This window comes from Podarcis cretensis (genome assembly GCF_951804945.1).
Source record: "Podarcis cretensis genome assembly, chromosome: 3".
NCBI lineage: Eukaryota > Metazoa > Chordata > Lepidosauria > Squamata > Lacertidae > Podarcis > Podarcis cretensis.
In genome coordinates this window covers 14559266-14577765 of record NC_137172.1, presented here as the reverse complement: position 1 = coordinate 14577765, position 18500 = coordinate 14559266, and the positions used below count along the sequence as shown (strand labels likewise).

Sequence of the window (18500 nt, the reverse complement as noted above, 5' to 3'; positions counted from 1 at the left end):
TCTGATTTGCAGGTATGAGTGGGGTGGGGATTTGGTGGGCAAGAGCAACAACTTGTGCACTGGGCAATGGCTATGCAGTAATGGCACTTGGATTGGAACTGGGAATGGACAGGATGGGAAGGGAGGAGGAGGAGGAAGAGGAAGAGGAAGAGACTATAGCCCTGAAACAGCGTGTTTAGGTTCTCCTAAATGGGACTTTCAGCCAGATTGCAAGTGTGAGGTTCATTTTCAGACTACTGTATATGCCACAGACTGACTCATAGAAACAGACATTCATACTTACCTGGATAGGATCTGGATTCAGTCTTTGCAAAAAAAGCAGCAATTTCTAAATCAAGAAATAACAGAAAACGAAATCAAACAAATAATTACTAAGCTAAAAATAATAATTAATCATACAGCCCAAAGCCTAGAAGATTTCTTTGAAGCCAAGTTCTACATCCAGTGTAAGGCCTTTTGGCTATTAACTAAGATTACTTTTCAACAGTATACATAACCCTGTGATACGTGTGTTCAAATTACACACAGTGGGTTATATCCAATAAAGTTGTTCTGTTTGCACAAGGATTTCTGCTTGCACACTGGAACTTATTCTCCCTTTCCTCTCCCCGTACTCCATGTTCTCCCCAATCTTCTCCAGAGGGTTGGGGGAACTCACAAAGCAGATTTGGCATGTTGTGGTGGTGGAGAGGGGGGAAACGTTGATTTTCTTGCACGAATAAGACAGCTTTGCCGGATACAACTCACAGTAATAAGTTTCAGCACAATCCTAACAACCATGTTTACTCAGAAGTAAGTCAGATTGAATTCAGTGCAGCTTACTTCTAAATAAGTGGCATTAGGACTGCAGCCAAACCAATAAAAGACTCCATTTCTCTGGGATTGCATTGATTCTTTATTAAAACACATTTCTAAGATTTCCAGTGCAGCTTTTACCAATTGTCTAGGTTCGCTGATATTCTCTGAAATTAGGATACACCAGATTGTATTTGTACCACATAGAAAGCTTACAGATTTGGTTTTCAGGCTTTCACATGTGATTAATGATAGTAATGTAACCAAATCCCCCGTGATCATTTTGTCATTAGATGCTCAAAAGGCCTTTGTAAAATTGGGATTAATTAATTATCCCACTCCAAAAAATGGATATAGGACCAACGTTTCTGCAAGCAATTACTCAAATGCACCAACCATCAATGACTACTATACATACAGCTTTAAATTGTACATCCTACTAAACAAGGGCTGCCTGATTTCCTATCTTTTATTTGCATTCATTGCCAGGCCTTTGCATGACCAATCCAAGTTAGCTTCTTTGCAAATACTGTGTAAACAGATCCCAGTCAAAGAATTCAACTTGTTAAAAGAATATGGAGCATTTCAACTGGGAGGAATAATACTGTAAATACTGGGTGGTATTCAGTGCCAGCCTTACTCAGAGTAGACCCATGGGTTAATTAATTTCAGTGAGTCTACTCAGCGTAGGACTTCGTTGAATACAACCTGTTGTGCCTAACTGTATGCAATATTTGCAATAAGAATATATGCCTATTGCAAGTGAAAATGATTGCACTTCCCAAATGCAACTTTCTTTCCCAGACGTTCTCAATTGCAACACCATTATCACTGGGGTGGGGTGGGGAGCTAGTGTCAAAAACAGATTAAAAAAAAATACAATGCACAGTGACGTCAAGAGAGGAGAAATGGGAATATCTAACTCAAACATAAAATGATAAGGAGCCCTACCAGATGAGAACAAAGCCCTAGCCTGCCTTGCATCTTGTTTCCCATAGTGGCCAATCATATGCCTCTAGGACAGGCATCCCCAAACTCAGCCTTCCAGCTGTTTTGGGACTACAATTCCCATCATCCCTAGCTAACAGGACCAGTGGTCAGGGATGATGGGAAGACTTCTAGGAAGTCTACAAGCAGGGAATAACAGAAACAGCCCTCTTCTGTTGTCGCTCCCCAGGAACTAGTATTCAGAAGCATGTTGTCTCTGATCTTGGAGGGCGCAAATGATTGACAGTACTAGTAGGCATTGATGACCTCCTCAAATACTTAAGATGCCCTTCCCTTCAAAACAGCTTCTTCACTCTCGCTTGCTGCAGAATCACAATACAAAATCTGGACATAAACACTTTTTCAGTATGGAAGATATTTGAGCATTTTAATTAGCTTCCCCACTTTTGCTACTAGTTTTTATTTTTATTGTCCTCTTTTGTACAAAGTACAGGGGGAAATCCATTTAAATAATGGGGTGCCCAAACTTAAATAAAATTAGAGATTTCTTCCTTTATTTATTAAGAGGCCTGACATTTTCTGTTGAACCTATGCAACTGCCTGCCATAAAAATAAATTGGTTGCAAATCTGTCTCATCAAACATTTGAATACAAATGCCAGTTACACAACAGCAGGGTACTTGTTCTCCCACAAAATTGATGGGGGGGGGAGTACAGCAACAATATTGCATACTTTATATATCTATAAAGGCCTGGTTTCCAATACCTATAACACTGTAATTACTATGTTCCGTGGAACCATCAGTGATTTGCAAGGAAAGTGGCATTCAGCGATTAACTATTTGATCCAAACAACCGATAAAAACTGTCTCATCTAAAGCTGAAAAAATAAGCATTAAAACTCGCAACCTGTATTTCCCTAAAGAAACAATACATACCATGAGAAAGTGTTCACTAAATTATGATTAAGATTTAAAGGGGGGGGGGAGTTGGTTAAGATTGTGAAGCACATGGGAAACTTCTATCAAGAATGAACAAGATAAATGATGTGCTTCCATTTTTCAGCCTTGATCCTAGATTATCTCTGCTGAATCACAGAATTGTAGAGTTGGAAGTAAACCCGAGAGTCATCCAGCCCAAACCCTGGCAATGCACCACAACTAAAGCATCCATGACAGATGGCCACCCAATCTCTGCTTACAAACCTCCAAGGAAGGAGTGTCCACCACCTCCCGAGGGAGACCATTCCAATGTCTAACAGCGTCAGAAAGTTCTTCCTGATTAGTTGGAATCTCCTTTCTTGTAACTTGGAGCCATTGGTTTGAGTCCTACCTTCCAGAGCAGGAGAAAACAAGCTTGCTCTGTCTTCCTTGTGGCAGCCCTTTAGATATTTGAAGACAGCTAGCATATCTCCTTTTAGCCTCCTCTTTTCCTGGCTAAGCATACCCAACTCCCTCAACTGTTCCTAATTAGATTTGATCACCTTGGCTCTTCTTCCCAGCACCTAGCTGAATATTACAACAATTAAGATATCTATGTAAATACTGGCACCTGGGCTTCCATATCCTGCTTTCCCACCTGCCACCCCCCAACCAACCCTTGTATATCGTGCCTATTAGATTGTATTCAGCTAAGTTACACTGGAATTAATGGACCTGACTTAGTCATGCTCTTTCATTTCAATGCGTCCACTCTGAACAAAAACTTGGTTCGATGCCACTTTATCTCATTGTTTTAAATGTTAATTTAGTTGGCAGAAACATGAAATGAAAATCTAGAATGTATTTATAAATGTGTCATGTATAAATGCAGGAAGTAAGTAATAATAATAATGAAAAGCTTAAAATAGCAATTTCTCAGTCTACAAAGCCTCTGCTTTTGTGACACACACACAGCTATATGGCCTATATGGTCACTGCCTTAACTGACCGTTATGTGAAAAATTGTTCTTCAACTCATTTCACTGATGGGCTGTATTCAGTGTGGAAGTGGAAAGAAGCTTTTGCAATCAAACTTTCCTTTTCCCACCTGCACAGCTCACCAAAGACTCCTCAGAGGGTCAGGGTGGGTCTCTCCTGATCTAGGTATTGGCTCAGAGTAGAGCAAAAGCAGCAGGGTTAGCCTACTTAAAAAAAAAATAATAATAGCAAAAGTATTATTATTATTATTATTAATAATAATAATAATAATAATAATAATAATAATACCCCGCCCATCTGGCTGGGTTTCCCCAGCCACTCTGGGCGGCTTCCAACAAAACACTAAAATACAATAATAACCTATTAAACATTAAAAACTTCCCTAAACAGGGCTGCCTTCAGATGTCTTCTGGCATAATAGGCCTTGTACCTATTTGGCAGGTTTCATAGCCGGGGTACCTCCCTTATTCTCCCATTTTCAAACTGAATGCCCCCCCCCACACACACACACAAAAAGACTAGGCAAAGGAACACGGTTTCTATTTTCCCACCCCAATGCCCTTGCTAGTGAACTGCTGCACTTATTTTTCTGAAAGTAGGCAGATTTCATCCCCTCAGAAAGCACAGCCACACCTGCAATCAAAATCCAATTCTGTCAGGAAATGGGGGGGGGGGCTAGACTTTTTTTGGGGGGGTAAACAAAATAAGTTTCCTACTCACAAAAAAAGAAGAAAACCTGTGAAATGTGGCAGGATTAATCTACTCTGTAGGGACTCATTTGCTTGAAAACACCATCCAATTATTGGGGGGGGGGGAATTACAGGCATTCTTAGATTCCCCCATTATGGTCAATGGGAGTGAAGCAGGACTTTGAATTTAATGCAAACAGGGAATCAAGTCGGAACAACACGGAATGGATCTTAAACGTATCAGGCTGCTCTCAAGTGCTACAGACACATGAAAGGTGAATATTGTGGTCACGCCACAAGCTGTACTAATGTAAGAAGAACGGGCTGGATCAGGCCAGTGGTCCATCTAGTCCAGCCCCATGTTCTCACACTGGCCCACCAGATGCCTGTTGGAAACCTGTAAGCGGGATCCGACCACAAGAGAATTCTCCTCTCCTGCGGGTTCCAGTAACTGGTATTCATGTACATTACAGCCTCTAACCATGGATGCAGGGCATAGCCATCATGGCCAGTAGCCTTAGATAATTTTGTCCTTCATGATTTTTTTCCAGTCCTCTTTTAAAGCTATCCAAGTTGGTGGCCATCACAGCCTCTGGTGGGACCGTGTTCCATAGTTTAACTATGTGTTGTGTGGATAACTGCTTTCTTTTATGTCTTGAATCTTCCAACATTCAGTTTCACTGAATGTCCATGAGTTTTAGTATTATAAGAATGGGTGGTTGGACTTTTCTCTATCCACTTTCTCCATGACATGCAAAATATCTGCATGTCCTATAGAAATAGACAGATCTATATAGCTATGTTAGGGTTGCCATATTTTGAAGAGCAAAAAAAGAGGACACAATTTTTGCTAACTTCTACTTTTAACTACGGATCGCTACGATGACTCTTGTTTTAAATATCCTTACTGTACTTAGGAGGGACGCGGGTGGCGCTGTCGGTTAAACCACAGAGCCTAGGGCTTGCCGATCAGAAGGTCGGCTGTTCGAATCCCCGCGATGGGGTGAGCTCCCGTTGCTCTGTCCCAGCTCCTGCCAACCTAGCAGTTCGAAAGCATGTCAAAGGGCAAGCAGATAAATAGGCAGGAAGGTAAACGGCATTTCCGTGCGCTGCTCTGGTTCGCCATGCTGGCCACATGACCCGGAAGCTGTACGCCAGCTCCCTCGGCCAATAAAGCGAGAAGAACGTGCAACCCCAGAGTTGGCCATGACTGGACCTAATGGTCAGGGGTCCCTTTACCTTTACCTTTACTGTACTTAGGCTATAGAAGCTGTGATATATTGCTAGTTATTAACTTTCAACAGCAAATAATAATAATACGTATTGTTCCCTCACTTGCCACATGAAAGTATTTGGGCTCATGTTCACATCTTTGTGAACACAAGTGTGCACAGATCAATTTATTAAACTGTTTATTATGTACATATAGACTCTCCTCGAGGGCAGGGGGGTGTTAACTTTTGCCCTCCCAGGCTCCTTCTCTAAGATCTTGTAGCTGAGCCAGCATCCTTTTAATTCAGCCACCACAGAAGGGATTTGTGCATTATGTAGCTAGTTTAAGATGCTGCTCTGTTGTGATTTTCTGCTGCAGACCAGCTTAGCCAGGTGCCTTAGGTCGGGGTCTAATGCACTAGAAAAATTATCTTGGGTTACTGTAAACAAGAAAATCAGACAAAAAACCCCCAATAATTTTGTCAAATTTAAAAAATCTGCCTGGACAGAAGTTATAATCCTGAAAAAGAGGGCGTGCCTGGGGAAAAGAGAACATAGGACAACCAGACCTGTGGAAGAGGACATGTCCTGGAAAAAGAGGACATATGGCAACCAGACCTGTGGAAGAGGACATGTCCTGGAAAAAGAGGACATATGGCAACCCTAACTATGTGATCTGTTAAAAGTGCTGTCAAATAAAGAAAAGGGGGGGAAATAACGTAATGATTTTTTTTTGGGGGGGGTAAGCAAATTCACTGCACAGTGTCATGTGCCAGCTAATGTGATTTTATTAGAAATTCATTCCACATTTCCTCGATTGCTGTTACTGAAACAAATAAAAAAGAGATGAAGTGGCTTCAATCTCATGCATTAACTATAATGAAAGCAACGTTCACTCCCAGAGACAAGCTCAGTGGAGTGAAGAAATAAAAATCTGTAGCTAGAGGGAGCCTGCTAACCTAGCCTCTTTTTTTTCCTCCAAAGAACAAAATCTTTCTCGTCTCCCTTCATGCTCCTGCATTCTAGCTGCTCTAGTGGTGTTTTATTTAATTTTTTTTAGCCTCTCTCTTCATTGTGGCTTCAGAACAGCCAGATCTGAGCATGATGTATATTTCAAGCATGGATGTGTGAATACATGGAGTATGTGCATATACACTTTTAGGTGAGGTGGCCACGTGTTCTCCTTCATCAGTCCATGTTTTAAAGATGAACAACTATAAGAAGCAGGAGAGGAATTAAAGTTGTCCACCAACAGTTTACCACCTTTCTAGCTGATTGAGGTCACCTGGTTACAGTCCCCCCCCCCCACTATGGTTACACTTATTGTATTTCCATTTAAAACACAGTAGTGATTTCCAGTGGTAAATGAATAGATACATATGTGAAAGGGTATGTAAACTGGGCAGTTAATGTGCATAACGACCAGCCATTGTGCACATTCACCGGGCTTCATGTGTGCCAATTAATATACACAATCACCCACAGGCTTTGGGAAATGTGCAGATATTGGCTACATTGTATACATTATGCATGATCTCCAACAGGCCTTGGAGAATTTGCATATCTTGACGGAATTTTTTGCACTCTCTGGGCAATATGAACAACCTTCAGTCAGTATGCAGAATCTCCAAGAAGATGTTGTGGGCCATGTAAGATTAGGCAGTGGGCCGAAAGCATCCATGTGTGAATGTGTGCCTACAGATTGCACATTTCTGAATAAGAGACAGAAAAAGGTATATTTCTTGGAGACTATAAATAATAATAATAATAATAATAATAATAATAATAATAATAATAAAATTTATTTATATCCCGCCCTCCCCAGCTGAAGCCAGGCTCAGAGCGGCTAACATCAAATGTATAACACATTAACATAAAATCAGACAATCAATTAAAATACATCCTCAAATCAGAACAGGATCAGAACAAAATCCAATCAGATGGCAACCCGCAGATTGGTGAATTCTGACCAGAGAATTCACATATTATGTCCTGTTGCACATCACAAATCAGCTGGCCATGGAGCCAAGGGACAGTCATCCTGTAGTATTTTCTGGAACTGACCCCATAAATGGGAATGAAATCACCTTAATACAGCGCTCTCATCCCCTTTGGAGAGCACAATAAAATAATTACAATTAAACATTAAAGAATATATGTATGTGTTGCTTCTGTTTCAACTGCAATGAGTTTCTTCTGCTTTTAACTTCCATACTAAGAAGTTGAGGCTCTAAAATATGGAATTGAACATATACCTATGCAATATATATTTATCAGTATATTTGGCAGGGGGTTTTTTTATTCCCCTTTCTCATATTTCTTCCAGTCCCTTTTGCGGTTTTGTTGTTTCTTGCTGCAGCATCATTATATGGCATATTGGGTTTTCTTTCCAACTTAGATATTGGAAAAATTTAATAAAATCCATGCTTTTTTAAAAGAGAGAGAGGGAGGGAGAGAGATAACAATAACAGAACACTGCTAGCCACACAGCACAGTTTGGGCCATGGCATAATGAAACATTTATGTTCGTTTCATATAAATCCCACTTTTCCCTTCCAAAAAAGCTTGGAGCAATTTTCACATGGCTTTTTCACCAGGTCACGGCATTTTGAATGGTGTGGAGAAAGTAGACAGATTATTATTTTTCTCCCACCCATCTTCACCCTCTTCCATACAACTAGCATTCAGGGTCACCCGTGGAAGTGATTGACAGTAGATTCAAGACAGTCAAATGAATGTAGTTATTTATTAATAATTTATTAATTATAGAGTTGATTGCTACAGTGTGTGCGATGATGGCAAGGGGCCCAGAAAAAAAAAATATGGAGGGTGTGCCTACTCACAGGTATTACCCATGAAAGCTACCAAGAAATTCTGTACTTCATAGGCAGCAAATCCCTGGGAATGAGGCAGAGAAAATAATTTATTTACCATGATTTAATCATAAAAAAAACCTTCCAAGCAGTTTCAGTAAAACACTATAAAATGTTTGTTAAAAACACAGGTAAAATGAGATAATAAGAACAAGTTGACCTAAAATGTATCAAAATATAATTAAAATCAGCAGTTAAAAAAAGAAACTTAGTAAATAACATTTACCTGTTCAAATTACATGTCTGGCTAAGGTTTGCCTAAACAAAAGTATTTTTTAGCAGGCAGCTGCCTAATATCAATGGGAAGGATGTTCCAGGGAGTAAGGAATCAGCTAGATTGATAAAGAAAAAAAGTTTTATATGCGGTGTGACACCAGATGGCGCTGTGGCGTTCCCTTTTTGCCAGTGTGATTTGTCATTATAAAGGTTACAACACATTTTTCCTGAAATGTTCTTTTGGTGTGCCGAGATCCAGCCTAGGTGCTGCCACACTAAAGGAGTGATTCCTTGCGAGAACAAAACAAACATTACATATGGCACTTGAAGGGCTCCTGGCTTCATGCTCTGCATGTAGACACCCTGGAAGTTTCTGGAGTTTGCACTTGCCCAAGAATTAGCACGAGTGAAACAGGGTTCCTCCTTCCCATGCACCATCCCCAAATCTACTCTGAAGAACAGAACAGAATCACGGGGCTCATGTGGAGAACATTCTGTTGTGCAAGGAGAAATCCTTACTGGAAAGGAAAATTTGCTGTAGCTCTACATTGCATATAACACTGACTAAAGATTCTATGACCATAGCTGATGTATGGAAGTGAGAACCGGACCATATGAAGGCTGAACGCCAAAGAATTGATGCTTTTGAATTATGGTGCTGGAGGAGACTCTTGAGAGTCCCATAGACTACAAGAGGATCAAACCTATCCATTCTGAAGGAAATCAGCCCTGAGTGCTCACTGGAAGGACAGATCGTGAAGCTGAGGCTCCAATACTTTGGCCACCTCATGAGAAGAGAAGACTCCCTGGAAAAGACCCTGATGTTGGGAAAGATGGAGGGCACAAGGAGAAGGGGACGACAGAGGACGAGATGGTTGGACAGTGTTCCTGAAGCTACCAGCATGAGTTTGACCAAACTGCGGGAGGCAGTGGAAGACAGGAGTGCCTGGCGTGCTCTGGTCCACCCACTGTTTGAGAATGCTGGCGATGTGTCATTCCAGACATCAGTAATGTAAAAATCCCAGGTCACAGCATGGGGGAAAGGCATTCAGCTCAGCTGCTGCAACCTTGTTTAATCCTATGTGAGAGTGACAATACAGCGAAGGGGGGAGGGAATATTCATATTAGAATGATGGTTACATGGCAAAGTTGCTATATGACAAAGGTGCAAGGGGAGGACTGGTTCTTGGTGGATGTGGGGACCCCAGACTTTTCAGAACAGCTGAAGTATTTGCACTGTTGGATGCATACCTGACTTGAACCATCTCCCTGCCACCCCAGGGAGACCTGTGTCTATATTTGAAGACCTGTGTCTATAGTGGTGATGATGGACACAGTATAATTGTGAGGGAGCAAAAAGCAATAATTTCAGAGGGCACCGACATACAGTGGTACCTCGGGTTACATACGCTTCAGGTTACATACGCTTCAGGTTACAGACTCCGCTAACCCAGAAATAGTACCTCGGGTTAAGAACTTTGCTTCAGGATGAGAACAGAAATTGTGCTCCGGAGGCGCAGCAGCAGCGGGAGGCCTGATTAGCTAAAGTGGTGCTTCAGGTTAAGAACAGTTTCAGGTTGAGAATGGACCTCCGGAACGAATTAAGTACTTAACCTGAGGTACCACTGTATATCTGTATATTCCCTTATGTACAAGGATGTTCTTGAACTGAGCTTGCATACTATATCCTCTGCAATGACGGGGAGCCCAAATTAACAGGTTTCTGTTTCCCAGTGTACCTGTGTTTGCAATCTGAAGCAAATGGGCAAGGTAATTCATTATGTATCAAAATGCCCCTTATAGCATGAACTGAGATTAAAGTTCCTGGTAAATATTTTGTCTAGATTAACAAACTGTTCTGATCAAGAAATTATGGGGGTTTTTTTAATTAGAAGATTTAATTAGAAGCTGTATATGCATTAGCTTGAAGGAAAAGCAGGGAAAGAAATGGAAAGAATTCAGGCAGTTGCTATAGATACTTTTAGCGAATTAGGATATCTGTATCTTAACATTTTATTTCACTGTAATTGGTCCCGAGGCTGGCAACATAAGAACAAGTATTTTCTGTGGTGGCTCCCCGTTTGTGGAATGCTCTCCAGAGGAAGGCTCACCTGGAACCTTCATCACATATCTTTAGGTGCTAAGCAAAAGCATTCCTCTTCTCCCAGGAGTTTGGCTAATTAACCTATGCCTTTTAAAATGGGAAGGGGGTGTTACTGTTTTCATTTGCTATGGTATGCATTTTTGCATTTTTACAGTGTAAACCACCCTGTGATCCTCAGATGAAGGGACCTATAGAGATTTAATAAATAAAATAAAAAATAAATTGGGCAATAGAAATTTAGGGACATGGGTGGCACTGTGGTCTAAACCACTGAGCCTCTTCAGCTTGCCAATCGGAAGGTTGGCGGTTCAAATCCCCGCGATGGGGTGAGCTTCCATTGCTCTGTTGCAGCTCCTGCCAACCTAGCAGTTTGAAAGCATGCCAAAAAGTGCAAGTAGATTAATAGGTACCGCTCGGGCAAGAAGGTAAACGGCGTTTCCATGCACTGCTCTAGTTTTGGTGTTACGTTGTGCCAGAAGCAGCTTAGTCATGCTGGCCACATGACCTGGAAAAACTGTCTGCAGACAAACGTTGGCTCCCTCGGCCTGTAAAGCGAGATGAGCGCCGCAACCCCAGAGTCATCTGCAACTGGACTTAACTGTCAGGGGTCCTTTACCTTTACTTTAATAAAAATTGAATATGGAAACCCCTGCGTGAAAGTTGTCATTGACAGTGCAGTTGTTGATGGTATCTCTTTAAGGAACCTGATAAAAAATTAATTCAGGTTAACTGAGGTGCAGGTGTCCTCTTGCGAATCTGGGGCCCCTGAACAAATTCACCCTACAGTGGGAAAAGTTCATTTATTCATTCTTTTGATTTGTATGCCACTTTTCCACAAAAAGAATAAAGCTCAAAGCAGCTTGCATCAAAGAAACAGAGGGTGCATTTCAAACAAACACTACCAAAACCATTTCATAATAACACAGCCAAACAATAGCAAGCATAATAATGGACCTAAAAGCCACACTCCAATACTATCAATATATGTAATGAGAAATGCATCACCCAATAGCAAAAATAACTAGGGAAATTCACAGTTTCGCATTAGTCCTAGAAATACCCCTCCATGATGTTGCTCACAGTCCCTTTTCTGCAGCAGTTGATGAAAGCCCTGGGTTCTTGGCCAAAGCAAAATCAGAAAAGGAGATGTTCCTACTTCAGGGAAACATCAGATAGTGTACAGGTAACCATGGAGAGCTCCTGATGGGATTCTATGTGGGGGACGCTGGCTCAGCACATAGTGTACTGACAAGAAGAGAATTTGCTACTTCAACATGGGGCAGAGTCAACTGAGCAATCCTGAAGAGAGAGATTTGTTTGTGACAAGAGGTTTTGCTTGCCGACAAGCTTTTGCTGTTGTTTAATCAGCCAGTCACTTTAATGATTATTTGCACTGCTTAAAAAAAAAAAAAAAAAAACACAATGAAATTTTTAATTACAGGTAATGAAGAAGAAACCCATGAAGACTGAAACACAGAAAACGATAAATAAAACCCAGCCCTCCCGCTTTGAAGAAGAAGAAAACCCAACAATGGTTGCCTATTTCAAAGCAACGAAACCAAGTGCAGAAGCCATTTATAAGCATTTTATAAGCATTACAATCAAGAAAATGTAGCAAAGATATGAAAGCACTGATGCACACCGAAGCATGTTAAACGAGCAAACCTAGCGATGATGGTTACAGAGCACTTAAGCCCAGAAACTAATCGGCAGCCAGTGCAGTCAGGCTAGGATTTTTGTGAGCAACCTGGACACCCAATTCTGCACCAGCTGGAGTATCTAGACCAGGCTTCTTCAACCTCAGCCCTCCAGATGTTTTTGGCCTACAACTCCCATGACCCCTAGCTAGCAGGAGCAGTGGTCAAGGATAATAATAATAATATTTTTTTATTTATTCCCTGCCCTTCCCAATTCAGAAAACTAGGCTCAGGCGGCTAACAACAAATTTAAAACACTTAATTGATGCAACAAAAATAGCATAAAATACAGTATAAAACATCAATAACAATAAATTCAGAATTCAAAAATCAATTTAGGGGGGAAAACCATCCAATACACATTAGATGATCACCAGGGCTAGCTGGCTAAATTAGTCCTATTTGAGGAGACCAGGGGAGAATTAGCTGTGGGATCCCAGGGTGGGCAATCTTCATAAAAAGGGGAGGGGGAGGAAAGGAAGGGGAATAAAAGATCAGGCTAAGTTCAAATTGAAAGCCAGGCAGAATAGCTCTGTCTTACATGCCCTGCGGAAGGAAGTTAAATCCTGCAGGGCCCTGGTCTCATGGGACAGAGCATTCCACCAGGTCAGTGCCATCACTGAGAAGGCCCTGGGCTTGGTGGAGGATAATATGACTTCCTTAGGGCCTGGGACCTCTAAACTATGATTATTCATGGACCTTAAGGTCCTCTGCGTGGCATACCAGGAGAGGCAGTCCCTTAAATGGGAATTGTAGTCTCAAAACATCTGGAGGGCCAAGGTTGAGGAAGCCTCTTCTAGACCTTATTCAGAGGCAGCCCTATGTATAACGTGTTGCAGCAATCTAACCTAGAGGTTACCAGGGCTTGGACAACAGTAGCTAGGCGGCGACCCCTGTCCAGATATGGGTGCAGCTGGGCCACCAGCCGAGGCTGAGGGAAGGCACTGCATGCAAGCGAGGCCACCTGAGCCTCAAGTAATAGCAAGAAGGACCGCCAATCTTACATATCTGCTGCTCCAGGTTACGTTGAGGATAGATCCACCATGGGGTGGGTGGTTCCCAAGGCAAATCAGCCTGATCAGGGGAGCAGGGCACAGGGCAGTGCACAGCCCTAATATTGACATCCTGGCCACAGGAATGGATGACTGAGCAGATTCACACAGGTTATGTATATTTTTTGCTGCTCTTGTTAAAGCCTTGAATTTCAAGGAAAGACTTCATATAATCTCCAAGTTATCCCATTCCAAGTCTACTGCATTTTTTGCAGTGAAATGAAATGCTGTGAGACTCTTGTTGCTTAAAATCAGCACCTGGAAAGAATCCCACAGCCTCGCACATTTTTAAAAATGTATTTAAACTGCAGCCGTAAATCCTTGAAAGCCTTTGTATAAACTTTTATGAATGCTCCAATGAAAGGTATTGTACCTCTCAGTGTCACGATAAGCTTTTGAAAAGGTCATACTTGAGACCACTTCCTTCACGCTAAGTAATCTGTCTTCTTCTGACATTATTAACATTTCAGTGTTGACAGAATGCTCAGGAGGCTCTCTGGAACTGGGTATTATGGAATATAGAGACATTAGCGCATGGCAAGGGAAAGGAAGCAATTCATTTACATTTTTAATTGCCTAAAACCTTTTTGCTGAAAGTTCAGCTCATGCCATGCCTCACCTGTCTAAGCCCCATATAACCCTGCCAGCCGGGTGTAATTCTAATATAAAAGACAGATTCCCCGCCTCTACCTGAAATCCGGATTCGTTAGACAAAAGAAATACGCTAAAACCTCTGAGATGCAAAACCATGAAACTCAGCTTCACTTCTTTATGCCAGTAACAGAAAACAACGGGAACAGAAAACTTTGATTATTTGTGATTGGGATGTGAGAGAATAGCAGAGGGTTGTTACTGAGTGTTCTCCATCATATCTGTCAACCTGTCTCCAAATTGCCCATGGTGCTCATACTCTCTTGTCACCCTGGTCCACTTCTGAACTCTATAGGGCAGTCTATCAGACTGATAGTCTTAACTCAGCAGTCTATCAGACTGATAGCCTTAACTCAGCCATAGCAGCAGGTCTAGATCTTATAATGTCATCACAGCCCACAGCGTTCTCCCTCTAATGACATATGACGACAAGATGCAAAAGTAGACAGAGTTCCTGTGTCTTAATTGCGTAGAATTTTCTTGCCTGCGTGACGGGCTCATCATGAAGAAATTCCTTGTTCTGCATGATAAGTGTAGGATCCCTGGATCCCTCTACATTCTGCTTACTGAACAACCCCCTGGGGACATAGGAAGATGCCTTATGAGGAGTCAGGCTATTGGTCCATGTATTGTCTACTCTCAATGTCAATGGCTCTTTGGGGTTTTCTCACCTGGAGATGTCAGGTACCAAACCTGGGGGTATCTGCATACAAAGCACTGGCTCCACCACTAAGCTGTGACCCTCCCTACAACCTTTTTTCTTCAAGCATCCAAGAAATAGATGAGTGGTTGGACTAGATCAGGCTTCCTCAACCTCGGCCCTCCAGATGTTTTTGGCCTACAACTCCCATGATCTCTAGCTAGAAGGGCCAGTGGTCTGGGATGATGGGAACTGTAGTCTCAAAACATCTGGAGAGCTGAGGTTGAGGAAGCCTGGATTAGATGATCCTTGGGTCCCTTCCCACTCTACAATTCTATCATTCTATGAATATGAAAGCTGCACTATTTCTATGGGCACCCTGCCCCCACAACAGTCTAGCCTAAGCTTTGCATACTGACAAATGGCTTCACGCCATCTTGTGTTCTCAATATGGAAATATCACTTAAGAGAGAACCTAAACGGCTCAGGATTGCAATACTTTAAGGATAGCTTTCCCCCATATGAACTGACCCAGGTCCTGCAATCATTCTCTGAGGCCTTTCCAAGTTTGCCCCCAACATCAGAAGTTAGGAGGGTGGCAACAAAAGAATGGTCCTTTTCTGCAATGGCTCCCCACTTGTGGAATGCTCCCCGCCCCCATGGAGACTTGCCTGGCTTCTTCATTACAGACCTTTAGGCACCGGGGTGAGGGGGACATTTCTCCATAAGCAGACCTTTGGCTGATTAACATCCTATGTCTTTTTAAACGCATTTGCGGTAGGGGGGATTATTGGTTTGTTTTTGTGTGTTGTGCATTTTATATTTTTATCAATTTTCCAAATTATGTGTGTTTTTCTATTGTGAAGCTGTGTGATCTTCATATAAAGGGTGGCACAATAATTTAATAAATAACTATACCAAACAATAACTGTCTAATGCCCATTTTATATTCACTGTCAAATCGCTGCATGAATATACCCATTCATGTTAACAGATCGCAGATGTAGCACGTAAGGCAAAATGCTTAAATAGAAGAATGTTAATGCAAGTTATTTAGCAGTTGTGTTCAGCTCAGGCAAAACGAAACATTCCTCTATGCCTTACAAATTCTGCTTGTGGAATTCATTGCCCCAAGACAGTATCTTGGCAGCAGTGGCTTTAAAAGGGGGTTGAATGAATTCTTGAGGATAAGTCTACCAACAGCATTTTGGTGAACCCATATTCAAAAGCAATGATTAGACTTGATGAAGAACAGGAGATGGGCATTTCCATCATGCCCTGCTTCTGAGTTTGCCAATGGCATAATTTTCAGAGACAGCTACAGCAGATGGACTTTCTGGACGACCCAGCAAAGTACATAAAGATTTTTTATGAGCTTTTAACCCTTGTTTGTTGAATGGGTCATAAATAAAAACAGCAACAAGCCGCCCAGCCAACTGGAAGCCGGATAGGGGAAGTGAAGGCTGTGCATCCATTTTAACATCAGTGCTCAGTTTCAAATTGTCAAGTTTATCCATCAGTTCTGACGGCAATTACTTAATTTCTCAGCTATTTTGGTAATCGCAGATAAGCTGTCCTCAGGTGTCATTTGCACAAAATCTCATTACTTCTCTACCTGCCAGGCTTAACATGGTTAATAGTTTGGCATCCATTTTTAGCATAAAACCTGTGTTTTGGAGATAGGAGGTGGGGGGAAATAACACCGAAAATTTCTAACATATGTCAGACAGTTTGAGAGGTTTATTCATCAGTGCAGGAGAGACTGATATTGCTAATGCATCATGGTGATTTATGGGAAGGTAGCCTTCAAGGTAGTATGGTCCCATCACAAAAATGCTTGTTAATCCTACAAAACTAGGGAATCTCTCATTGTATGTGGAAAAAAGGTAAAGGGTAAAGGTAAAGGACCCCTGACAGTTAAGTCCAGTCGCAGATGGCTCTGGGGTTGCGGCGCTCATCTCGCTTTACTGGCCGAGGGAGCCAATGTTTGTCCGCAGACAGTTTTTCTGGGTCATGTGGCCAGCATGACTAAGCCACTTCTGGCGAACCAGAGCAGTGCACGGAAATGCCGTTTACCTTACCGCCGGAGCAGTACCTATTTATCTACTTCCACTTTTTGGCATGCTTTCGAACTGCAAGGTTGGCAGGAGCTGGGACTGAGCAACAGGAGCTCACCCCGTCGTGGGGATTCGAACCGCCGACCTTCTGATCAGCAAGCCCAAGAGGCTCAGTGGTTTAGACCACAGCGCCACCCGCATCCTAAAAAAAGGTACAGTTCTCCAATACAGTCAAACTTCGGTTCTTGAACACCTCCATTGTCGTACGTTTCGGCTCCTGAATGCCGAAAACCCGGAAGCAAACGCTCTGGTTTTCAAACTTTTTTTGGAACTCGGATGTCTGACGCAACTTCTGCTTGAGTGCAAGAAGCTCTAGCAACTGATCAGAGGCCCGGCCTCGGTTGTCAAACATTTCAGAAGTTGAACGGTCTTCCAGAATGGATTACGCTTGACAACCGAGGTTTGAATGTATGGTGGCATGAAGATATCACCCCTCCTTAAGGTAAAGGTAAAGGTAAAGGTACCCCTGCCCGTACGGGCCAGTCTTGACAGACTCTGGGGTTGTGCGCCCATCTCACTTAAGAGGCCAGGGGCCAGCGCTGTCCGGAGACACTTCCGGGTCACGTGGCCAGCGCTGTCCGGAGACACTTCCGGGTCACGTGGCCAGCGTGACATCGCTGCTCTGGCCAGAGCCAGAGCCAGAGCCGCACACGGAAACGCCGTTTACCTTCCCGCTGGTAAGCGGTCCCTATTTATCTACTTGCACCCGGAGGTGCTTTCGAACTGCTAGGTTGGCAGGCGCTGGGACCGAGCAGCGGGAGCGCACCCCGCCGCAGGGATTCGAACCGCCGACCTTTCGATCGGCAAGCCCTAGGCGCTGAGGCTTTAACCCACAGCGCCACCTGCATCCCTCTCACCCCTCCTTAGGCAATAGCTAACTCTGTGCTCACAGTAAGTACATCAGCATAGGGCTTCCCTCCCCGTGCAAGGTCTCCATTGCCTGCTGAAGTCAGCACACACCTTCCATATGCTGATAAGTGGGGCCTTCAGCAAAATGTTGTAGTGTGGCATGCCCCTGCTCAAGACTTCAGACCCACCATTCCACTTCCATCAGCCAGCATTCTGCCACCACTGGTTTGGCCTGGATTTGCAGAAGCCAGGGGGTGAGCCCTAATGGGGAAAAACTCCCAGAAGGAGCCCAGGAAGGTCAGGGGTCTGATCCCCATAAAGACCACCTACATATTCCTGCGTTGCCAGGCATTGACCTCTGGGGTCCCTTCCAGCTCTGAAAGACCACAGGCTTTTGACTGAATGCTGGAAGGAGAAATGGAAAGTTAGAGCCAATGGTACGGAATATCCTGGGAGAGGTCATGGCTGGCTAGGTTCTACCTTGAACAGCAGCACTCTACACTGCAAAATTCTGTTTTGGGCCTCTCTCATGCTAAGCTACTCACATGTGATTATCCCAGCTCTGCCTGCTGAGAATTCAGAAGGCCCTTTTGCTTACAAGAGGAGAAGGCAAACTAGAGAGAATCGCAGTCGTGCATGCAGCAAGGGAGGAGTTGCTGGCCACCTACTCCTCCCCTTCCCAGTTCCTTGGGGAAATTAGGCACTAAAGATAGAGGTGAGCTGAGATAAACAATGGCC

The 18500-nt window shown here is 43.0% G+C and overlaps 1 protein-coding gene across 29 annotated transcripts in view; it reads right to left on the bottom strand.

Annotated features, from left to right (window-relative positions):
* Window positions 1–18500, bottom strand: part of NRXN1 (neurexin 1) — a 1023765-nt gene that overhangs the window by 785932 nt on the left and 219333 nt on the right. For 17 of the 29 annotated variants that reach the window (XM_079968418.1, XM_079968429.1, XM_079968424.1 and 14 more), the window contains one exon: window positions 284–328. The exons of the other annotated variants lie outside the window; for them this stretch is intronic. In XM_079968418.1, coding sequence (XP_079824544.1) covers window positions 284–328 — 45 coding nt within the window. The remainder of the gene's footprint in view (window positions 1–283; window positions 329–18500) is intronic. 29 annotated transcript variants of the gene reach the window in all.